At 34.9% G+C, this 26,367-nt stretch overlaps 1 protein-coding gene across 2 annotated transcripts in view; it reads left to right on the top strand.

The window, feature by feature from the left end:
- The window catches only part of CDH9 (cadherin 9), a 99,230-nt gene that overhangs the window by 17,240 nt on the left and 55,623 nt on the right, over positions 1 to 26,367 (top strand). The window contains exon 2 of one of the 2 annotated variants that reach the window (XM_023920025.2): positions 11,994 to 12,309. In XM_023920025.2, the coding sequence (XP_023775793.2) occupies positions 12,079 to 12,309 (231 nt within the window). In that variant the 5' untranslated portion in view covers positions 11,994 to 12,078. Of the gene's footprint in view, positions 1 to 11,993; positions 12,310 to 26,367 lie in introns of those variants that run through there. The other variant, XM_086898888.1, reaches the window with a different exon arrangement.

Here is a 26,367-nt window from a genome sequence, read left to right as displayed (position 1 = left end):
GCCATTCCTTAACATTCATTAAGATGTTGAGCTATACAATTATAAAATTAGCTGGATTTATATCATCAACTAACTTAAAATTATTATGTCTTGATGTTCATTTTTATTATACCATTGCAGTGTGTTTTCTTTTCTGAGCACCCAGAACTGCAATAGGACAATTGCATTTGATATGCTGGGTCATTATTATTCATTCTATTTATTAGTAACAGTTACTATAAAATGTTTATTTTATAACCAACACTGCAGTAATGAGATTTAGATGAAGGTACATCTTTCCCATGAAGAACTGCCTGTGGATAGTGCATATAATGGCAGTGTTTCAGAGTTAGGAAAAACAAGGCAATTTAACAGGCCTTATTGAAAGTAGAAATTAGGCTGTTACACTAAGTGATGCTGCGTACTCCCAGACATACTACTAAAACAAGACAGCAAAATTTGGCTGTAATAAAGACTGAAGAACCAAAAAGGTAAAAAGAAAGAAGAAGTTCACTTGCACAAGGCATAAGTTTGTTTCACATGACATATCTATTTCTATTTAAACCAAGAAAAGATTAAAGCCCAGAGCGTGTCACATCCTTATGTATAGATTACCTATGCACCATTTTTCTTGTTATATGCTTGAGTTAATTTATTTTCTTTGAAGTCACAAATTTATGACTTGTCTTAGCTACATGAAGCTCAAACAAAGATGTATCTCTTCATATATCATTTTGCCTTGATTGTTTAGGAATGCAAGGAGCAAGGGAGACAATCATAGGCATTTCAGCTTATGAAAAAGTGTTTTAAAGCCAGACTATGCACTACCATTTAAAAGTTAGATCAAAAGTACTAGACCAGAAACCATAAAGCAAATGCTTTGCTATATCAACTTTTTTCAATCATATTTCTACTCATTTTTCAGTCTGAAACTGGAACCATATACATAGTTTCATGCAGTTATAATTTTGCGTTTTACTCACTTTAAGTCTAAAGGACAAGGAAAATACAGGAAGCAATTCTGAAATGCTGTCTGAGAAGTTCTCTGTGTGTTTTGAATTAATACAAATAAATCACATGAAAACCTGAATATTCTGGGAATTCTTGCTGAGATATAGATTATTAAGCTCTCAATTCTGGTTCAGGCATTACTAAAGAAAATATGTCACATGCCATTTTAAAGCTGACTTGTATTGTTAGAGACATAAACTAGTTATTTCCTTCTCTAGGAGCCAGAAACAAAAGAAGGAAATAGCAAAACAGTTCCTAAAATAGTGGGTATAAGCAGAAACAACTACACTGTCATCAGAGTAAAATTAAATTATTAAAGACATAGCAGGTGACATATTTCTCTACATTTAGATGCAGTTTCAGGTGGGTTTGAAATTTCCTGCCATGGGACTAAGAAAAAAATATGCTTATAAACACATGAAATCTTCACTAATTGTATAAAATTGAGGAAGGCAAAATCAGGAAATATTCCAGGAGATCTTAAAACCTCATTGGGGAAAACTATAATCAAATTTTCGTTATGAAATTGGACATTAAAACCAAACTCTGAGCTACCGCTCATTGTTCTTAGTGGGCTTCTCTGCAGGACTTTCAAACACCAGAGGGCCACATCCAAGCTGTTAGCCCTTGGGAGAGAGTATGGATATTAAACCCTTATGGAGCAAATTGCAGAACAGGGCTACACTAAAAAAAACATATATACCTAATGGTCAGAGCTATGGATCACTGTGATATCCTTTCTGTCATTTCATCAGAGAATGGGGAAACATTTAAAGAAACTGCTATGACCAAAAACTTCTTTGGGAAGTTCCATGCAACACTTCACCGTCAGTGCTGTGCTTGTGGCTACACAGTGCTCTGTGATTCATTGGTCACAGTTTCCAGGAAAAAAAGAGAAGGAGTTATAAACCCTAAAGGAATCAATGCCACATCAGGTTGTTTATTTGTTTATTTATTTATTTGACCAGGGACTCAGCAGAGGATCTTATTTCAGTACAGTGGGATTTCAAGCCACTTCACATATACTACCAAGAATCCTAAATATCTCAGTGTTGAAACAGCTGAAATATTCATTATTTTCTCTAACTTTTCAATTGAATTTCCTTGTTGCTTGAGGGTTTCAAGGTATCAAAAGCAATACTAAGTTTTAAAAAACTGCTCCTGCAACTTGTTCCTGGTAAAACTGAAACCCAAACTGAAACTGAGGCACAAATGATGAAACTGTTAACAATACTTATACAGAACACAATAGTTAGACACATGGGGTACTGGGGAAAAGTCAGGGTAGCTCTTCAATAGGGAAGTGCTGCCACACAGACCTATTCAAGTTCTCTGAAAGTAGTTTTGATCTCTTTGATATTATATAGTTCTGCTTCCAGAAGGCTTTTGACAGGGCAACTCACCATATGATCTTAAGCACCCATGAGCTAGAGCTGAAGGTCCCTGAATATATCAGTAATTGATATATAATTATATCAATTATATATATATATATATAATGATATGATAGATCAGTAATTTTTATAAAATATAACAATAATTTTAATTAACGTTATTTAAATTTAACAAATAATAGAAGAATAATAAAATAAAGAATTAATTTAATTGATTAAATGACAGAAACTATCAGGGAGAAGTAAATAATGAGTTTTGACATTGAAATGTCTGTTTCAGTGTTCCACAGGGATCTGTACTAGAGCCAGTACTGCAGGTACCCATAAATAAACTGAAAACAGGTTTGAATATAATGGTGAAAAACGTTGCAAGTGACATTCAGCATGTGCTGGGATAAAGTTAATTTTCTTCATAGTCGCTAGTATGTGGCTGTGTTTTGGATTTGTGGTGGAAACAGCATTGATAATGCAGAAATGTTTTCATTACTGCTGAGCAGGGCTTATACAGGGCCAAGGCCTTTTCTGTTTCTCACAGCACCCCACCAGTGAGCAGGCGGGAGGTGTGCAAGAAGCTGGGAAGGGTCACAGCTGGAACAGCTGACCTCAACTGACCCAAGGGATATTCCAGATCCTATGGCATCATGCTCAGGATACAAACCTGGGTAGAGAAAAAGAAAAAAAAAGGTATCTGCAGTGTAAAGTAGTTTGTCTTCCCAAGTAACCATTAAATGTGATGAGATGGAGATTGCTCTCCTAGAGATGACTGAGCACCTGCCTGCCCATGGGAAACAGCAAATGGATTCCTTGTTTTTCTTTGATTTTGTGTGTAGTTTTGTTTTACCTATTCAACTGTTTTTATCTCAAGCCACGAGTTTTCCCACTTTTGCACTTCTGGATCTCTCCCCTGCTCTATCATATAGTGAATGAGTGGCTGTGTGAGGCTTGGTTTCCTCCTGGGGATAAACCACCATGACACAGAATAATAAAGCCAAGTGGGTGTGCAGAGGAATCTTATGACTATGGTAATACTAACATACTTCAACTCTGAAAATTTGTGATGTACTTCGCCCATAACTTTTCACTGTAATTACAGACCCTAGCATTATTTTAGCTTGTACCAACTGTAACTCCCCCAGAAAATTCCCATCATGAAATCTCATAAATGGCATGGACATGGTAGACCCATTTTGGACTGAGGCAGGTGACAGAAGAAAGTTTATCCATAGTGATTTGAGCCTTGCTGTGCCAACCAATCTCTACTGTGGTCTAATAGCTACAGTAGTTAGCCATACCTACATTTGAAGTCTACGCGATACAGTGAGTGGACAGCCAAATGATATATGATGAAATTCTTATCAAACTATGTGAAATCATGCACATGAAAAAACCCAGACTATACACTTAAAATAATAAATTCATACTACTGCTGTTGGGGAATAACACCATAATGTGACAAGAGATTATACAGGAAAACTTTAGCCCAGGGCTGTGCGGTCAATAAAAATATGCTACGCCATATATCATGATGAAATTAAGCAGAGAAAGCAATTAAGCTGCTGTTTATAAATGCATGAAGCAACAAATTATGATTGCCAAACTCAGGAGATATATAAAAAAAAAAAAGTAAGTAGAAGAGATTCAGAGGAGGGCTACAGATGCGATAAAAAGTCTGGCACAGCTTCCATACAAGAAATGTTTAAGCAGGCAGTCCCAGAGCTTTCCATCTTAAGCTGAGGGAGAAATTGATTTAAGTCCATACATTCGTCAGTGGCAAAAAGAGTGGAGAGGGAATAACTGTTTTTTGTGACTTCCAGTGTCTGTATTTGTTGTCTAATGAAGATGTCACTCACAATGTTCAAAAACAAACAAAAAGGGTTTGCTCTTTTCACAAAATTGGTAAATATGAGTCTCCTTGCAGAATATTGTTTCTCTGAGACACATGTTTTCAAAGAAAATCTTGAGAAAGTCATGGCAAAGACAATCTATGGGGGACTGCTATCTTATGTAGACTAAGAAAACATGCAGAAGAAAAACTATTATATGCTTCTCCACATTTAAAGGTTATCATGCATGTCTGCTTGTTGAAGATACCATTATTTATACTGTCAGGTTACTGACAAAACAAGCACTACTTTATTTTTAATTTATTCTTGTTTCATTTTGAAATTATTCATGTTTGTCTTTCATTAAAATGACATTAGGGTAAAAAATTTTTTGCTTCTTTTTTGGGGGAATGTTTTTAATTTTTAAAAATAGATTTAGACCTAGAAATAAGAAAAAGGAAAGTAATCAAAATTTATATTTCTGAGATCTATCTTAATCTTTCAAGTGAGAGAATTACAATTTTTAGGTTTTTAAAGCATTTATTATGGAAATATAGGATGAAACTTCAGCTGCATAAGACTTCAGATTACTTGAGAAAAATTAATAGCAAAAAAATTATGTTAAGGTTATACATTATTTCTGTTTACAAATTCCTATGCTTTCAATACTCCTGCTCAACTCTGAGAATAAAACTTTTCTGGATTTTGTGATCCCATTGGAAACAGCAGAAGGACATAAAGGAGGTTGATCTCTAATGAATGACAGCATTCAGCAGCTGTTCAGTTCCATGAGGAAGGAAGCAGTGACAATGGGCTACAATTACATTCTGAATTTGCTAACCACCTTTAATTGGTCAGCAACTCAGTTTTTCCAGTCCAGAGAAGTGAATGTATAATCCCTTGTAGGCAGTAATTAAGTACTTCTCTGTAGGAACAAGATTTCTTATGAGTCAGATGTACATGAGCAAAAAAAAAAGGATGGCAGAGATTTAAGTTTTTAAAAAGACCTTGAGATATTAGCTTGAAGATGTCCTTATTCTGAGAGATTCTGGCTTGTAACAATCTCTTTGGCCATTATACAAGCTGTAGAGTCAGAAAGTTTAGCAAGCTCTCATTGTGGTATACGCCATGCTCAGGAGACATGCAGAGATGGGAGGCACCAGATGTAGAATCTCAGAACGCTTTGTTAGAAGCTTGATGTGTGACCAGAGTAGACTGATACATAATGTAGCAGCAAGAAAAAGACATTTAGAGAAAGTGTGTAGTTCCAGTTATCAGAACTGGTAATCCTGTCATTAACAGTGCTGCCATAGGTGAATCTCATCTGTTTCTTGCAGAGAGAATAATGAAAATCAATATGTCTGGAAAACAGGGACCTATAACTCCAGATGTGGTTTGGGCTTGTTATCTGGCAGATAGAAAGCTATACTGTTTATGAGAAAAAAACAACCAAACAAACAAGCAAACCAAAAAAAAACCCAACCCCCAAAAACCCAACAAAAATAAGTGCCTTAATTTTGGCACCTGCAGAGTATCAATGTCAAAATACAGATGATCAGACTATGAGTGACAAAACAGTCTTAAAGAGAAGGAAAAGATAAAAATTATGCTTTGATGATAGCACTTATTTTTCCTCATGTTTCTAAAGGCTATTCTTTAAAACCATGAATGTGATGAATGTGTTGCAGTTGTAAATAAGGTGTGGCATAAAAACTTATAATGCAGCTTCATTATATGATAAGAGTGAAATGTGTTCCCTGTGGAGAAAAATCAGTACTAAAGATCAAAGAAATATCTTCAAAAGTCCCTGCTTTAAGGGTTTACAAGTGCTGTATTTCCTTGTACCCCTCATGCTGATGAAAAGGAGATCCTGTAAAAATATTCATTATTGGAGAAAAAAGTTGGTTGATTTTTTTTTTTTCTCTCTCCCAATGAGAAAATGCACATTTCACATGTGTAATCCTTCTGCTGTCTCAGAAGAAGATATTTTAAAAGTATCTTTTAACTTAATTTGATACATTGCTAAGAATTGAAATACCCTTTTTCATGATGGTTCGGGAGTGCTGCAGGCTTCATTCACTAGCTGATAGAAGGATGGTTGGAGGACAAATAGTCTAGAAACTGTTTCATTTGCTCCTCAGAAGATACATGCTCCAGAGAAGGGAAGATGGTATTTTCACTGCTTTAAACTACAGCTCTGGCTCTGCACAATTCTTCCAGTGGGGATTGTCCAAATATGAATCAACACATTCTCTTGCCAGATCCACCCACCCAAGGGTTTGAGTTGCTTACTGTAAGTGCTATTGAGAGGGTGACTCAGGCTGTGACGAGGTGAATTTGGACCTATATCTCCAATGTAGATACCCAAGAGTCTGGAAAAACTCTAAAATAAATGCTAACTCTCTCTTGTCACAGCAAGAGAAATGTTTTTCCTAATGCACCTACAAACCATAGATTTGTTTGCCTAAAGACATTAATTCAACAGACATTCCAGTACACATGACTATTAGTTCAAATTCCCTATTATTTTTATTAGCATGACTCCTGGAGTTATGTAACTAAGGGAACCTGCACTGGTGTCCCAGAAATAAAGAATTGCCTTCAGCTGTTTCCTGGCAAAAATTTTCAAATGAGCTTATCGTCACTGTATGCAGTGCTGAATAGATAAGCAACCCAATAGGCACAAACCAGTTCTGAATATCTATTCTGAAAGGTTTGCAGTGGGAGCTGCTGAGTGGGAAAGTGTTTCTTTAGTGTAGTCCATGTTTCTGTGCCTGAAGAAGTTCTGAGTACTTGAACTCGAAGAATGGGTGTTCATCAGTCAAAAAACCTGTCCCTTAAGCTTTGAGGATCCCTCAAGAATTTCTTGAGCTCTCCTAGAAATAATTTCTCCGAGAAATAATTTGATTACCCCAGGTTTAGTCCATATGCATATTGGTTGTTTACTTCTAATCTTTGCATCCTTAGCCCAAACCCCATGAGTAGGGAACAGGGAAAAAAAAAAAAATGCTTTTGGGCAGAAGAATGCTAAAAATGAATGCTGTTTTTAGGAAGTCGTACATCCAGAGACTATATTCATGTCTGCAGTATGACTGCACTCAGAGAATATTTGAGTGCTTCAGCCAGAGGGAAGCATGTGTACGCATCCTGGGATACCTTTAATTAGTTGGGGAAGTGATAAAACTGAACCTACAGTGGCGCAGATCCAGCCTCTTCCTAAATCTTGGTGTTATGGGTGGCAGTGTGCTGTTTATAGCACAGCCTTTTGTTGCTACAGCTTCACCATTCTTAGTGCTCAGTCTAGGTAGATTAAAGTTGCATTCAGATATTTTGTTCTCAAAAAAAGGCTGACAAAGCCAATGAGACTTATTCCATGCATGCAGGCTACACAAGATTTATATTTGCTATATCCTGTTAAAATACATAGTTATACAGATTGTTTGGATCATCCTGAACACCTTTCTCATTTAGAGATCAGAGTGTAATATGAAGCACTGCTCCTGCAGTTAACTGCTATTTTTAGCTATTTAGCACCAGATCTTCTTTTAGAACACAAATTTTGCCTCACTGTTAACAAATGAAACAGACTAATGTGGTGTACGTTATCAAGTTGCTGAAGGTTAGCTTTTCTTCATGTCATGCTTATGAGTGACTGTGCTGCACTAATTAAAAACATTGCCATGGCAATTGCTATAGAAACATTTAAATTGGCATCATCAGTAACAAATCCGTGCTATTGATCCCAGCAAGGCTTATTTCACACTACACCTGAAGAATCTAAATAGAATATTTTGCATTCAAAAGGACTTCAAGAGATAAATTTTTTCCAGTTGTTATTGTGCTCGAGAGAATAATGTTTTTCATACAGAAATTATTCATTTACCTGGAACTGTTGTAGGATTCTGATATCAAATTCCTTACTGCAAGGAGAGACTGCATTGGTTCTATGCTACCACCACATATCCCTCAAACCATACAAATGAAAAAATACTTATTACCTCCACTCAGATCCACTGATTTGAAAAATGGGATTTGAAAAATTTGAAAAAAAGCAGGTTCTCAGAAATGTTTGACATTAGTATGTTTAGCACATGAATTCCCCATCTTAGGAGAAGCTTCCAAGATAACTAGAAAGAAAACCATTTTCTATTGTTTGACAAGAACAAGAAGTTGGCATTTTACAGATTAAATGATGGGAGCAGAAATGGATTGAAAAGAGATTGCATATAGAATATTTATCGGTTGCTCGGAAAAAATAAATTATTCTCTAAAGATCTTTGCTCCTCTTAGAAGAAAAATCAAATTAGATGTTTATCATAATGTTCAGCAGACACACTGACCCAGAATAATAAGTCTTTCTTTACACCTAAAAGTTCCAGTTATCATAAAAACAAAAAGCAGGAAAAAATGAGCCGTAGCTTCATTTTTTGTTTTTCTTTTTGCTTCATTCTTCTTGACATTAAGGATGCTACCTTTCAACTAGGTAGTACAGTCTTACTAATTATCAAGGTAATCAGTAGAGGGCAGCGCTGCACAGAAAACCACATGCTTAAAGCAATCTGTTTAACTTCTGCCCTGGCTGAGACAAAATGTGGGAAACTAGATTCCTTTGAGAAAAAGACCTCTATGAAAAATTGGTGTTTGCACAGAGATAAGTTCTTCTAGCAGGGTCAGAACATTTGTGCACAGTGCACTGAGTTCCTTTGAATCAGAAAAGTTAGTCTTACTTTTCCAGACCATACCAGAACCCTTTGTTTCAGTATTAAACTCCACCTTCTGAGTCTACAGAGTGCAGCTCCTAACCTGCTTGAACAGCTGACTATGAGACAAGATTAATAAGTCAATGACCACCTTGAAGTATTTCTCTGAGTACGAAGAAAGAGTAGCATAAACCTCTTTTGCATTTAGACTATTATGGCAAATAGTGTTTGGACAGAAAGGAATGAGGGCAATTTCAAGAATTTAAAAATGTGCAGTTTGAAATAGTAAAAATGAAGCACTTTTTAAAGAAATTTTATTTACATTTTAAATCATCACCAAACTGAACATGCAATCATACATCTCTAAAAGGTCAAAAGAAAATATATTGATGTCACCCACTCTTCTCTGTCAAAAAAAAGAGTAAAATCAAAGCAGAATACATCATCTGAGTGTTAGATTTGTCTAGGTTTTGAAATAAGGACACTTGGAAGTGAAAATTTTAACTAGTTGGCATTTTTTAGTAACTTCTTTTTCACAGCAGTCTTTCAAGGCCTAGAGGTTTTAGATATTAGAGAAGAAATATTTTAATGATTTTTAGCAGTTTTATAGAATCACAATGCATTAACATTTTGCCAAATATCCATGTTAATTTTAGGAATTTTCACTTTGTTTATGGTTTGTTATGTTTTACTGCAGAAAACACAGTAGGGTCCAAGAAATTAGAGAAATAAATAATTCATGACAGTAAAGATATATAAATAAATATATAAAACCACAATATTTATCAGAATAGTTACATAACAACACTAATTCATATTAGGCAAAAGTAATCAAACCCAAAACTTGATTAATATGAACATTTGAATATTATCATTCAGAGTGTACAGAAGAGAATTCTTAAACTGCAGTCCCAGTGCAGCCATGATAGAGCACTATTTGAGGACACATCATGCAAGAATATCTCCAGAAGAGATAAGAGACTTGATAAGAGTCACTGGACAAAGCTGATTGTCTGACTTTTCAATACAGTATTTCCAAAGGTTCCTGTTCCTGCCTACCTTCATTCTGCAATACTTTAAGCAGGATCTAATTTACAAAGCATGAAGAAGCCCTTCAATCTGCCTCAGATGATGCAGTGGAATGGAACTGAAATACAAACAGTAATATCTTATGCTTTACATTAATAAATAACTTTATTCAGTGATAAAACCAAGCAGGTTATTTCAGTCTAATATTATACAAGGAATTCAACTCATCAGACTTAAACATGGATGTCAGATTGGCTGATTTTAGTTTTTGGGTTTTTTTCCTTTGATCTGTATCCAGTAAATTTCAATCACAAGGCACGATCATCATGTACTAAACATGTTCTCCAGTTAATGTCAAAATTTGCTGATATTAAATTAACCACAGGAGAGTTGCACTTTGCCCCTGTGCCTGCAACAGGAACATACTGAGCATTACAACGGAGAAAAACAGAATTCAAAGAAAACAAATTCATGAATGTATGCTAAGATCTATGTACCTTCATGATTTTATGCAAATTAAGTTAATTTACTTAGTGCTTTGATTCTTCAATTAAAATAAAAAGCAAAAGAAAACAAGTTTTCCTGCATGATATATATGATCTTCCACATAAATATGACACCTAATAAGTTGTTTTCTTTGTGTTTTTCAATATGATCTTAGAAAGTGATAAATATTCCAAGCCTTCACTTCTTGCTCAGCTAAAACTCTTTTTGAAGTTACTAAAATGGTTAGACTTTGATCCTCCTTCAGGATTTCTAGTTAGGACATTGAATCCATACAGAACATCATCATTTTAAGACAATTTCACACAAGGGCAAATTTCCAGTAATTTAATCATTAAGGCCTTTAGAGTACAATTTACTAAATGTTTTCCATTAAACAGTCCTGGTTCTCAACTGACTAATAATTTTCACAAAAAACAATCTTATTTCCAAAATGAACTTTTGTGCAGAAAAGACTCCCTTCCCATCTTCTATAAAAATCCCAAACAAATAAACAACAGAGTGAAAATCTTTTGGTAATGTCGGGTTGCAGAAGAAAGGGGGATAATTTTGTATGGGTTGTTTTAATTTCAAAATCTCTGAGGGTTCTGGCCTCACAGTACTATCACTGCTAATGGATCAGGATAGTAAAAGAAAATGTACTTTTGCTACTGAATTGTTTTCCTATTATTTTTTGTAATATAAAATGACAGCTCAACTAAAGATATCCTAAAGCAAAAACAGACTTAAAGTGGAAAAGTTTATGGAAAGAACTGTGACATCAGGCACTTCAGTTGTACTGCCAGATAAAGAGTATGAGATTGATTTGGTATGAATAAGTATTGCTTACAAACTTCCCCAGAAAACATCAGAGTAATTTTCAGAAAAATGTTAATTACAGTAATGTTCTATATCATGAAAATTCCCATTCATTCAGCCATGATTCAGGGTAAAATGAAATACATTCCAAATGGAGAATTCTTTTCCAAACACAGCGTTTTGCTAACTTAGCAGGATTCTTATGAACCCACAGTTGTCTAACAAGTACTTTTTGTTCTTGTTTAAAGAATCTGTAGAAGGCGTCAATAATATTCTACAAATTTCATTTTATTACTTCCTTTCTGCAGAAATAGAAGAAGAACCTCTGGACAATTGGGGGCTAGCAAAGGGGAAGAAGGGGATGTATTAATCACAAATTAAAAGAAAATTCGGGTTTGCAGACAGTTGTAAACAGATGCTAAGGGAGGATAGCATCAGGCTGAGCTGGAAGAGATTAGGTTGGAAGATTTCTTATTTGGGCTCTTTCCTTGTGTCAGGATGCTGCTGGTAGCTAAAGCTTTCAGATGGAGTATTTTACTCAGCTTGTGTTTTGAATTAACATCTATATGCCATGTGAGTGAACTAGTATAAGATGAAAAAAGACATTAAAGAACTTGACTTAAAACTCTCTGAGTAATTTTCATGGTTATTTGTCATTCCCGTGGCTTATTGTTGTGATCACTTGACTGTGTTCCTGTTTCCTTAGGGAAAAAAAGTTATTTCAACTTACACAAACACTTTTCTCTGTCCCCTAGGTTTTTCTTACAAGAGGAATATAACATTTGAAAAATTTGTTCTGGTGAATTATTAGAGGAGTGGAGGCTAACAGTATCTCTGGAAATGATGAGGACTCACTCCTTTCTGACAGTTTTGCTTTGGAGCTCTGTGTTTTATGTGGTTCATATGACGCCATCCCAAAAAAGGACTAACAAGCACTCACACAGTGAAAGGATAACAGGATTGTCAGAGAGTGATGGAAAAACACTGCACCGCACCAAGCGTGGTTGGATGTGGAATCAATTTTTCTTGCTGGAGGAGTACACAGGTCCAGATACTCAATACGTGGGCAAGGTAAGCTTTGTGTTTAAAGGATTCTTTAAAGGTGATGCATCTAACACCCTTGGTATTTCCACTCCTTCTCCACAGCTGTTGTGCTTTTTGTACAGCAGTGGTCTCAATTTCTCGTTATGTCAAAGTGCACCACAGGCCACCTGTGGTTCCATGTTTGTTTAAAGGTGTGAGAGAAACGAAGTTCAGTGAAAAAAAAAAAGGAAACTGTTCAGACTAAAATGTTCCAATTTCCTATTACATATGCCCATGCAAGTTTTATCACTTTTTCAACTGTTAAACATGAATATTAGATAAGAGAATAGAAAAGTTATTATTTCATTCATCTACCTTTGTGGCATTTGCTGTTGTACTGGGCTGTATACTTTCTGAAGTGAAATATACAATTCTATTAACAATAAAATTGCTGTCTCTCCATGATTCCAAGTAGGGCTATAGTGTTTGAGGGGGAAAAGAAACCTGTTTTTTTGTGATTTCTGAAATAAACTGAAAATTTTACTTAATTACTTGAAGGGCTTTACATTCTAGGCGATCTATCTACGTCAGATGTTGTCAAAAATGGAACCTCTGAATTTCAGTTGTCTCCAGTCCTACCTTTCCTGATAACATGAAACTCAAAAATTTCTGGATATTTAGCCCTCTGCTGTCTCACCATCCACAGATCTGACTTATGGTCTAGTATAACCAAGATATCTTTATTAAGATCTAGAATATCAGAGATCTAGAATACACCCAGAGTGACTTACAATTAAGGAAATGTTTATCTTAATGGTTTAAATTAATAAATGTCCAATTCAGTTTCTATCTTTCATCCACAATGCTGTCACTAGCTCTTATTCAGGTAATTCTCTCATTTTCAGGTGCCTAGCTACTAAACTGATTTTGACTTTCGTAGATAAAAGCTCCAAAATCCTTTTGAACATTAGCTAATATCTCTGGTCACATGATCATATGGAAAACATGCAAGTCATCTCCCAATATTAAGAAACAAATGTCAAAGAAGTCAACCCTGACAACTATGAGCTTGATTCTTACCTTGTTCATACCAACACCTGTACAATTCTGTTTTCCACAAAATAAATTCTGACATGAAGTAGGAGAAATAAGACAAAGGCAAATAATAATATTGCTAGGTCTTTTTATCAGTGTGTAAAATAGGAAGGTTTGTTATAGGCAAAAGGGTTTTCAATATAGGATAAACTAATTGCATAGAAATATTTCTAAAGACAACAATGTGTTTGCAAGTATTATTTAATATTGAGTGCATGTTTCAAGAGAACATACAAAAAGGTTCACAATAATTCAAACTCCATAGCTGTAGAGTTAGCTCTAAACTGACAGAAATAGACTTATTTTTTTTTTAATAGAAATCTGTCATAGAGGAGAAGTAAATGTCAAACTTTAGAGCTGCTTCCAATTTCAATCCCACTGAATATAGATGAAAGGCTTAAAACCATTTTAACACTCAAATAAATTAAGCTTACGTCAAGACCATCACCACCATCCCTGTTTCACACAAGGAATGCTTACATGTTATATTGCAACAGATGCAAACTTACCACAGTAAGGTAAGATTACCTCTTACTTGTTCCAAATTAACTAAAAACTATTAGACTTTACTACCATAGACTTAAGTCCAGGAAGAAAAGCCAGAAATCTGTAGAGCAGTTGGGTCTGAGATGTTGCACTTCCTATAACTCAAATAACATGTTGAGATTTTTACACTTTGCTGCAAAATATTACAGCAAGACCCCTGAGAGAGGTCAGCATCTCTGATTCTCTAAACAGATAGAAATCACCCCAATTATCCTGTGTTCCAAAGAGGAGTTGCATTGAAATGATGAACTCCATGTGTTTTCACTAATTTTATAGCAGTTTATACCATGATGAAATTATCACAGTTCTGTCCTCAGTGGCATAAAACCACGGTAAATACATTTTGAATTAGTTCAAATTAACCCAGGTACATGTGACATACAGCACCCAGAGGGAGCTGCTACAATAAGTCAAAGAAGGAATTTTTTTAAAGAAAGAAAAAGCACCCCAACAACTTCATCGAACAACATTATTCTGAGAAAGGCTTAAATCTCAGGTTTAGTATTCTCCTCTTCAAAGTGATGGTAATTAGCAAACTAGCATGTGTGAAGTAAGAGCACTTTTATTCCAACCCATGGGGACTAGTTCATAGCAAGCATTCTTATCTATCCCCTCTTTAACATGGATATGCACAGGCAGATGGGCTACTGGGGTAGAATAACAAATGTAGTACTAAAATTTAAATAAACTGAATTAAGAAACTTTACCAGAAAATAAACTTCTAGGGGATCATAGCCATAATAGTAAAAAATTAGCTTTCCCACCCTGTTTCTAGTCTCATAAAATTTTTATCTGTCTGGTCATTATGTTTTGCTACTAATGTTACTTTATTGATGTTTTAGTTTGCTATGAGTTCATTCTGTTACTGGCAGTGGGGAAGGATCACTCAGTAGGACATAATGAGATAAAAACTGCTTATTAAGAAGGATGGGTACGCAGGATGGAGAGAAATTCTGCGACATCCCCACACCTCTCATTCTTGCTACTCAGACCCCAGCCCTTTTCAGACCAGCAGAGAACAACTGGACACTTCGGCCACTGGACTGCCCAAATCCTGGCTGGCAGCCTGGCCCCTATGAGAGGACTCCTTGTACCCAGGCTTCACTAAGTTGCACAGGTCCCTGAAGTGGAGTTTCTCCCTCATATCTGAAATGATATTTTAAATAGTAGTTTTTATAGTTGGATAGTTGGCAGCCACCATTTAAAGACAGGGGATAAATGCAGATCAATTGTCTTGTGACTGTGATGGGAGTCAATGTAAATTCAGACAACTTACACCATGTCCACCTCACAACTTTCTTTCCTTCTGCAAACTCAGAGGATTCATGTCTCAAATACAGGTGAATGCATAAAAGATAAGTGGATAGGAAGTCCTTAAGTTTGTTGGGTTTTAGTACTCATACATGTACTGCTTATGGTATCCTTTGATTTCTTTTCCTTTTAAATGATATTCAGGAAATACTTAGGCCAACCAGTGGATGCATCTTGCTACATGTTGTTTCTAAAATGCATAGGGAGATAAACATTGCTCTGGAGAGTTTACAAATGAAATATTCAGTCAGACATATGTAAGGTAAGCAGTAACAGAGCCCTGTTTAAAAAATCAGAAAAGAAGAAAAAATAAATTCTAAAATATAAAAATGTCTACATTCTTTCAAAATGCCTGTTGCCTAGTGAGATGTATATCTCAATCATATTATCAATGTGAGGACTTTTTAGAGGATGTAGTGAAAAGAACAGTAAAACCTGATTCTGCCTACTAAGAATTCACGGAAAAAGTAGATTACAATATAGCATTAATAGTTAAATTTATGAGTTTAATTTCTTCTTAAAGGGAGAAGAACAACCTTTATGAAATAAGAAGGTGTTGAGAAAATAAATGCCTGTGTGTCATATCTGGGATCTCTTTTTCTTTTGCAAGGGAGGGGCCACAGATTCAGCCTCTTTGCTGCTATTAACTTTAATAGCCTTGCAGAACCTGAGAAATTAAAGTGAAAACACTGACCTTCTGTGGGAAAAGTGTACCAAATATACTTACTTCCTAACAAACGATTCAAAGAGATAATAATCTAAAAAAACAAAAATGGACAAGAGATTCAAGAAGTATTAAAATGCTGATGAGGATGATGTTTATTAGTCACAGAAAAAAACTTGCAAGAAGGCTCTAACTAAATAGCCCTCAAGGAAAAAGTAGTTTTGCTTTCCAAAGATAATATTGATTTTATGTGTCTCCATTTCTAAATGACATATCTGATACCCACTGAATGGACATCATTTCCACAAAATGCAAAGTATCTTTAACTACAGCCCTTATGAAACATCCCTAGACAAGAAGAAATAGACCAGATAAAAATCATTAGCCATTTTGGAAAACATGGTCCTTGCAGCTGTATATTGAAGTGATTTCAAAAGATGAGATTTTCCCTTCTTTAAGTTACTCAGTTGCATATTTTACATAGAAGCTCTCCTCTCCCTATACCAAAGAGGCACTTTGATAATAAAAAGCTGCTAAACTTGATGGCCAGATAATGGGTGCAGTACCATGCAATATATGTCACACCCTGTCATGAACATTATAACCAAACACCTGCCATATCCCAGAATTTTAAAAAGAAGAAACAGACAAGAATAAAACCATTTTTGTCACACCACCACAAACTTTCTCATAATAAGGGGGGAAATACAAAATAAAAAAATAAATAAATAAATGTCACTGCTCAAAATTAGCAGCTCATGAATAACCTCATGCGTAATAACGTCCATAAAAATAAATTAACTAGGATCTGCATGTCATAAGCAGCATTTAAATTGGATGCAAACTGAAGAAATATCTCTTCTACCACCAGTTAACAAGAAATTTCTTTCGTGACATTTGTTTGTGTGTCTTAACAAGAAGTATAAAGTGAAAAGAAAAATAGCAAGAGGGTTTTTTTTTGGGGGGGTGGGGGAAGAGTTTGGTTTGGTTTTTGGAAGGGCGGGGTAAAATATATATATAATATATATTTAAAATATATTTTTATATAAATATATATTTAAAATCAGCTATTTTTTCTTGTAATCTGCATTTATAAATATTCAGACATCTACAAGTAAGGTTGTATGCTCTCACAGTCTGTCTTAAGACTTAATTCAACTTCATAAATAATTATTAGCTTAGTAACTATTTAACTTAAAAACAATAAAAGAAGCATCACTGAATTGCCAGCCTCACCAGATCTGGTTATTTAAAAATAATTCACTCAAATTTGCACCTTTGTACTGAACGGTTTTGAGGTATTTTTTTTTAATTATTCAATGGAATTGGATAGTATTTTCTTGTAAATGTAGACTGTAATGTACTAATGGCTGAAAATATTATTTCACATTACTCGGCTGCCCACCTTTGCCATACCTACCAGTCCAGAGTAGGCTCCCTCTTAATACACAAAGCAGCAGAGAAGATGGAAACCTGGGAGCACTAAAGCAATTTTTTCATTAGTCATATCCTCACTCATTCATGTCCTCAGAACATGTTTCTGAGGCCCTGGCCATACTCGGTCTCCCCTCTGAGCAGTCTGGGAGAAAGAAGCTTACAGCCCACAGGGGTGACCCAAACAAGCTGGCTGTTGGCAACACTGCAGTGCCCAAACCAGCAGTAACCTTAGTTGCTCCATCCTACAGCATAATGTTCTCTTCCACAGTAATTTTTATTAATTCCCTAATATTTTCTTTGTGTACTGAATTTTTATCTTGCATTTGTAGTGTGAGAGAGAACTTACCTTTTTATGTGTGACCTGAAGCAATTTATGCAATTTTTCCATAGAGATTTCTTTACAGTGTTTGCTATTTTCCCTCTACATTCAGTTTAAGAGTGACCTATAAAGATGAGAGACTATGCAGGTGCACTATCCTTTCAGAGTTTCAAGCGTGTCCTCTACCTTGTTATTATTACATTCCATTTGTACCCCCTCTAAAATTGTTGCAATCAGGAGAGCAACTAAATGAGGCTAGAAACAGAATGGTTTTTGATATCTTTTAACTTAGCACTATGGTAAATTGAAAAAAAAAAACCAACAAACCAAAAACAAAACCCAACAGAAGCATAAACAAATCATATGCTTCTATCATTTAAAAATATAATTCAACTGGGGGAAGATTTCATCACATTCTTAATATATTCCATCTAGTATGCACTGTATCCCAAAGCCATCTCATAAATCACAGCTTTTGAAGAAGATCTAATAATATATTTTCATTAGAATCACTGTTCCTAAAGTAAAACCAATATTTTAAGTTTAAATAAAAGATGAAAAATTAGTGGGATCTCCTTTTGTCTTTACTTTCTCAGACCTCAAATTTTTCCTTGTATTTGAATAATTACAAGGAAATAATGGTGCATCAAAGAAGAGGGGAAAAAAATAAAGACAGTAAATATCAAAAAAATAAGAAAAACAGTCTGACCAAAAAAACACAAAAGAGAAGACTTCTTTGATTTGTAAATTAATAAATCATCTCCACTTACCCTGCATTCTTCAGTTAGCACATTTTTTCCAATACACATTTGATCTCGTTTCAAACAGCCATATCCTATGCAGATGAATCACCAAAATAAAGCTAAAATTGAAACAGAAAAACAGAGGAGGAAAAAATTTTAAAAATGTCACAACAAGTCCCTGCCTTAGACACATTCATTACTTAATTGCAAATACCAATAAGGAGCCATAGCTTTACTTGTTTAAAAACAATTTATTTTCTGAAGTCTTCCAACATAAAACTTATTGAAAAATTTGTGGAAGTAAAATGTATTTTTTGTCAAAAAATAATAAAAAAAACCCAAAGCCTCCAATACATTTTGCTATTTTAAAAAGAAGGCTGGAAGGCCAGGGAAGAAAATGATGAAAAGACAAATGTTACATCCTCCAAAAACAATGGTACTCTTCTTTTTCTAGAAAGGACAACAGTAACTTCTGACAACATTTTTGATTGAAGTTTCAAAAATTGTGGCAAGATCTAATCACACCATGCATAACCCAAGTATAATCAGTTTAAACACGAAATATCTCTAATGTTACATTGCAATAATGGGCCTGAGCTAGAATTTTGCTGTCAAATTTGAACATCACATTTCATATAAAATAAAGAATTATTTTTGAAAACAACTGCAATGATCAGAGACTTCAAAGACATGAATAGCACGAGTGAGTTGGCATTGTTTGGTACAGACAGAGCAGCTGTCACGAGATCTGACAGTTTCTGTTTCTTCAGCTACATAAAAGGCTGTTAAAAAAACAATCTGAAGTTCTTGTCATGTTCAGGGCAAGAAGTTGGGTTCATATTGCCATAGGGTTGATTTACAGTCATCATCAGGAAAAAGTTTTTAATGGTAAATACAGTCAATACAGTTAAATACTAGGTAAAGAACTATCAGTGAGACAGGACTGTATTGATACTGGGTGCTTTCATGACAAACCAAAAAAGAACCACTTGCCGGAAAGGTGACATTGATCCTACCTGAAGGCTCTAGGTATATCTCTTTAGGGCCCTGTCTGTTCTGTTCTTAAGGATTCTGTGTGCTTTTCATGCTCATCTGCTAAATCAGCTAAACTTGTTTTGAGGGGAAAAAATTAAATAAAACAAACAAAAAAACTGAACCAAAATAAACCCAGAAACATAAAGGAGGAAATCCTCATACCTTTTATTGCAGATTTCCTCTTTACCCTTTCTGTTGTTTTTTTTCCATTTCCTTGTCCCTTCCCTCTCCTCTTAGGGGACAGAACATCCATGCAAAGATTTTCAATTAAAAAGGAATTAAACAGGAAGCTACCAAATATGTGCCTTTATAGATACATAATGGAAAAAGGGAATTTTCAATGAAATTTTTCAAAATTTAGCAACACTAACTGAAAACTTCATCCATAGCAAAAATGCAGTCATCTAAAAAATAACTAAGCTATTTTTAAAGCTAAAGTCAATACAAGACAATTCGATACAGGCAAAAGCAGCAATATTTCTCCAATTCTTGTCCCTTTTCCCTCTCTCCCTCCATGCTTCTCTCAGGTGTGGAAAAAGTTGTGCTCACCTAATACCGAACCTAGCAGCAATGGCATGGAGTCTATAGTTCACCTCAATGCTTGCTCTTGGCTTATTCACAGCTACCTTCCCTGGGGATGTCCTGGGTGTGCTCAGAGCACCAAGGGGATGGGACCAAACAGCAGGAATGAAGGTTGGGAGCCTGCACAGTAGAGGCCTCCCCTGTGGAGTTCACTGGGATTGAGCAATTGTTGACCAGCTAATAAAAAAAACAGGACTTGAAGTAAAACTATTTGTTTTAAAGACACATAAGCCGTGGAGGATGGAGTCCTCTTCTGTCTGCAGTGGTAATTTCCAGCTGCCAGTTAAAACATAATTTTCATTTTAATAAAAATGGCTTTTCTGAGCTTAAATGTCTCTTGTTCTTATCAAGCTCCATATGTGGAAAGACCTAAGAAGGTCTGGCTTGAAGATCTGTCTGGCTCAGGAACTTGGCACAGTAGGTAATTGTTATTCGTAGAATAGCTTTATCTCATTAAAACTTCCTTGGCTAGTATTTCTAAACCTTGCAGCATTAATCCTGGAAAAAGAAGATTAGACTAGTGGCAAGCTGCAGACCTATCATTATCTATAATCAGGCAATCATTTATTGTGCATGAAAAGGTGGGAGGTTGAGGGAAACGCATTTCACGAGATATTTTTCATTATGTTGTTTATTTATTCCCTTGATTACATTATGGGAATGATTCTGGAGAGGGTAAGTGCTTTGGCTATATTGTGGTTGATTGGTACCTGCCAGCCCAGTGATGGAGTGCAAAAGCCATCAGAGCAAAAGAGTGTGTGACTACCTAAAAAGGTTGGTTTGACAGCATCAGAGGATGGTGTTTTGGAATGTCTGGTCTGTCAGGGAGAGGGTTATGAATAGTCATCTCAACAACAAATAGCAAAGCTGTCAACAGGCAACTGCCTAGAACAGCAAGTGCTTTCTTCCTATATGTGTCTGATATATCAAATCTTGTGTATTGCAAGAGCCATCACACATTTCAGTCTTCTGGAAGCTGAAAAAAAATGTTCGTCTATTCCATGTAATTGACCAATTTAACACTATGCTGGGTATCAATCAAAAGAGGAAGCTGCGTACTCTTATCACTTTTGGAAACACATAACCATGGTCTGATCATTGTTGTATATATTGCTGTAGCAGCACAAACACACAGGCAAACTTCTGTTCCCTCTTACATGGTGCAGAAACCCTGATGAAATTCCTCTTTTCTGTTTTTACACGGCAGAATATAGTAAAATTAATAAGAAAGAATTACAGCCTCCATGAACATTTCAGAAGTCACAAATTCCTCTGGTTTTCTTCACATTTCAGACACAAGTATGCCCATTTCAGATGGACACCACTAACACAGGTTTCTCCAAATTTTGAGTGCAAGGAAATGACAGCCAGGGTGATGATATTGAGTTACTTAACTGAAGAGAAATTTTTGCTTCTAATTCTTCATTTCCATAGGAGAAACCTGAGGAGAAATGGCACCACTTTTCCCTCACTTTAGTTGTAAAACTCTTTCCAGAATCTCAAAGATCTTTAGAATGATTGATTCAACTACCAGAAGGAATTTTTAGCCCATATCCTGCCATAAAAATAATTATTAATGTTGGAATGTTGACTAAATTTTCTGGTTTATATAAATTTTACTTTATTTTTTTCCATTTGTAAACTGTAATTGTCAATGTCTCTCTAATGAAGCTTTTCCTCAGAACATGTCTGTGTATGAGTTGTTCCCATACAATATTACAAAAAAAGCTCTGGAATTCAATAATTGCCATGAAGTATTGAGCTGAATAGTATATTAGTGTATACTATGAAATGGAGAAATATACAGAACCAGATATTTACTATCTACCTATTTGGGAAACAGTGCCTGAATGCTTGAATTTGTGACATAACCAATTGCTTTAACTTTCTCTAATGCATAACAATGACCAAGACAGAGATAGTAAATGGGATATTGTTATATTTCTACTCAAGCATTCATAAAATTAATCTACCTAACTTCAGATTGGTACTTGTCACCATCATTTAGCCATTTTTTCCATTTGAACTTTTAACTACTAATACATATTTCTGATTAAGAGCTGAATTAAACTAGATTTCCAAATATTGAGAATAAATCTGGTTATTATAAAAAAGTTCTGGTTTACAACTTCTATGCAGTTAAACTGGAATTAAACACTAATATATCACACTGATAAAAACGTTGCAAGTACTGATGCAACCTTTAAAAATGGTGCTCTTCTGATAGTTCGGTCTTACAGGGATTGTGAAAGTAAACATATTTTTCTTTTTAATAAGCATTTCTGATGAATAAACCCTGTCAAATACCAGGAGGTAACAGAGCATTAAATGTTCATATACAACAGGTAGCTGACTGATAAGAACAAATTAAGAAATGAAAAATAAAATATTGAAAGTATTTCCTTTCACTTTCTCTCTACTATTAAAATGTTTGCATTTAAAAGGGTGAGATTAAAATCCCTGTAAAATTTGTGTGCGTGTTTCTTCTAATTTAATTTATAATTTGAAAAAAAAAAAAAAGGCAAAAAGACTGTATATGCTGTGTGAAACAAGTGACTAAAAGAAATAAACATTTGCCATTTAATGTTAAACCTACATTAATTAGATATAAACAAGTGGTGTGGATAATAAAATTAATTTAAAGAGGAATTTGGCATAGGAACAATTATTTCTGTATCCATTGTCACTGAAGCACATGGAAGAAGGATTGTTGCAAGAAAGCAAAATAAATCACTTAAGTGTGTTGGTTTTTTTTTAACTCTAAATTTCACAGAACATGCAAATACATTAATCTATAAAGACTAGTAATTATGAAATGGAAGAGGTCACGGTTTGATTCCCACACACTCCATATGAAAAATTTAGAATAGCACATTGAAAGGCATGAAGTGAAGGGAAAAATATAAATCTGTAGCAGAAGAAATTATTCAGTCCCTTAAAATATGGAGGGAAACAGGAATCACCAATTCTGATTTCATCTCACTAAATACTGCAATTAATTTTCTTTGTATTTCAGGTCAATAAATCTGGTCTAAATTCAAATTGTCTAAAAGAAAAAAAAAAAAAATCAGAAACCCCTCCCCTCCCATAGTTTAAAATCCTTTTATTGTCCTAAAAATTCTGAAAATGTATGTGTGTGTATATCCATGTAAAACACTGGTTTATCTTCAGGATAAAGAAAGGATTTACACTGATCTCTTTGATGAGAATAAAAGAAAAAAGGATAAGTCAAATGTTAAAACCATGATTCTAGGATTAATAATTTCCACTTCCACAAGTATCATTAAGTGAAATATCAAAGTATTTTATATGCAAAGAACATTGCCTATGGTGAGACAGGCACTGGCAAAACATCCCTTCTTCTGAGGAGAAAACTACAACAAAGTTGCTGAAACAGTGATTTAAGGTCACAGAACAAGTCAATGACAACATTTTGGTGCAGAATGGAATAGCTACTGGATAGGGACAAATTCACATAATGGCAAAGCTTATCTATTTAGAGAGGTCAAGACAGGAATGAGAACACTCATCAAGAATGGAAACAATTTGGGAAAAGAAAGCAAATTTTTTTTTTCCTGTTTCCGTATTTTAAATAATATTGAAATCTCAAGTTCTATTTTAAAATCTATTTTCAAGTAATTAACTAGATCATGGTCAACATTTGACTCCAGCTGAAGCTGTAGGATAATTAGCAAAACCACCAGTTTTATTATGTATGCTGTGTCCTTCTCCAAAGCACAGAGAACTTTCTTAGACAAAAATGGATTCCAGAAAAGAATGGAGACAGTCATCATTGATTTCTCCAATTCTCCCCCCACCAAAATTTTTTCATAAAGTTATTAGAAAATTAACATCAATGCATTTAGAATTTTATCTGCCTTAACAACATTCAAATGCTTTTATATCCTTGTTGTTGAACTAATAATAGTTTAACTATTCCCTTTATGCACCTCATGCAGTTTATTTTTTCATTAATATTTGCATTAATATTTTTTTAAAGTCCTTTTTAAATAACTCCTGCACTGTCTCCTTAATCTCACTTCATCTGACCAGCTTGCAGATTCAGCTATTAAATTAAACATGAAGCAACACTGCTGGTCTGCAGGGCTTTATGCTTGGTTTGGGCCTTATGCTTTGATTTTTCTAGGCACTACTTCTCTTTCATGGAGTTTTCTCATTTGAGGCCTCAGAGAGCCTTGTCCTGGTTCCCTTCTAAGCCACAATCTTCATGTTAATCAGACAGGTACAATCAGCCTGTGGTTTATGCAGAGCCCAAAATCCATATCAGGCACCCTAGAAATGGAGTTAAACTTACCAGTTTCTGTTGCACCATGGAAGTCATTAAGAAGTGTTGATATCTATTCCAGCCCCTGCCTTGTCTTTGCCCTCATTACAGCTGTGACCTTCCAAAGATCGTATTTGGAAACAAGATTTAAAAGAACTGTATGAGCAAGTAATGCAAATTTCAATGAACACAAAATGAGTGGCAAATAAGAAAAGGAAGAAAATACACTAAACATTTTTTTTTCCTAACTACTGGTTTTCATGACACTCTTCTTGAAAAATTAGCTTCACTTAGGAAGTTACCATATTATAACACAGATTCAAGGCTTGGCGCTTATTATGTCTTGTCCTGATTAAAACCTTTTTCTTTGATATACCTACTTTGAGAATCTGCTTCCCAGATTTTACCAGGAGTTGGGCACATGCCTGTCTTGGAGCAGAGATGGGGCAGGGGAACTGCACTCACACTGATGAAAAATTACATGGAAAACTCTACAGAATACTTTCACTGACACAGAGAGGTAGTATGATACTTAAAAATAACTTCAGTCTGTGTTTTTCTTTTTCCTTTCTATTTTTTTGCCTTGGTCAACATTGTCAATAAATAAGCAGCAGCAAGGATTTTAGTGATAATTTAAACAATTATCTTACCTTCTTTCCACTACTGTTTATTTGAAAATTTGGTTTTAGATAAACATTTTAGATATATAAAGTGCTACCACATAACAATGGAATTCTGAAATTAGTATTCTGGAATGAATTAATTTCTTCTTGTGAGGTGTGTACAGTGTAATTTACCAGTTTGCAAAGCAAGATCTTAGGAAAAATACATAATTTAAAAATGAATCTTTGTGGCAGAGATCACTGCGAATCAATAAGCACGAAACTCAGCATAATAACTTTTTGGTTTGAAATGCATTCTTGTAAACACCAGTATGTTTTAAGGAGAGTAAATAACCAATTTTGAATATTTCTGGAAAATACATATCCAGCAGCTTAAAAGAATTTCAGTGAGGAAGTCTATAGTCTAGTTTTTTTTTTTTGCTTGGGGCTGAAAACCTGGAAGTCTGTTTACATATTTAAGGCCTAAAAAGACTGATCTTATTGGCTTACATATCAATATCTTACTATTCTGTTATACCATATGACTTCCTAAAAACAATGCAGTCTTGATCAGTGCACATCTATAAGTATACATATACATATATATGCATGAAATTATGATCAGAAGTGAAAAAATACTCAAATATTTCTGTTTTTGATATATTTTTGACATTGGTGAATGGGGATGACCCATTCCTGGAAACACTTATACATTCAGTGTATTCAGTCAATACAGCCCTTGTCCAAAGTTAGGGCAATGGATAACCAGACAACTTCAAGGACATCAGAGTCATAAAAGAAAATAAAAAAGAACATATCACAAAACCAAATATAGATCTGTTATAATCTAAAAGTTCTAAATTCTGGGGCCAGGGAAGCAGGGATGCTAAGCTAATCAAGAAGTAGAGTGGTCAGAATGAATACTCTCTCAAACTAGCACCTCCTGTTGCCTCTGAGATAAAGTACTTGGCTAAAAAAAACCATTGGTCTCCCCTATTAGAGTATTTCTTATAAGCTTATTAGTATAGAGCTCAGCTCAGAACAATTAGTTCTGCAGAGGGTAGGGGATAATCTATCCATATGACAAATTCACATTGCTTCCAGGCCATAGCTTTAATTCCTGCCTATCTCTATGCACATCTTTTGGAACCAAAGGACATTTTGAGTGCCTCTAAAATAACAAGAAAAGTCATACACAGAGACATATTTCACTCAGGAGTTTCTGGGGAAAGAAAAATCCATGAGAAAGGAATCCTCTGTAATTGTGAAGCCTTTAAAATAATGATGGATTTAACACCTGTTCCAGGGACTGATTAAAGTGACAGTGCTTGGTGTGATGATGCCATAATTTCCGACCTGTGCACACAATTAATGACTGGAGTCAATTCCCATAAATCTGTATCTCATGTTATGGAACAGAAAAATGACTGTGTATGGCAAACCATAAATAATAATAAAAAAAGTTGGCTCTTTTCATCAGGCTGAAA

The sequence above is a fragment of the Cyanistes caeruleus genome, chromosome 1, assembly GCF_971803275.1.
Source record: "Cyanistes caeruleus chromosome 1, bCyaCae1.hap1.1, whole genome shotgun sequence".
Classification (NCBI taxonomy): domain Eukaryota; kingdom Metazoa; phylum Chordata; class Aves; order Passeriformes; family Paridae; genus Cyanistes; species Cyanistes caeruleus.
This window is presented reverse-complemented; position numbering and strand designations above follow the sequence as displayed.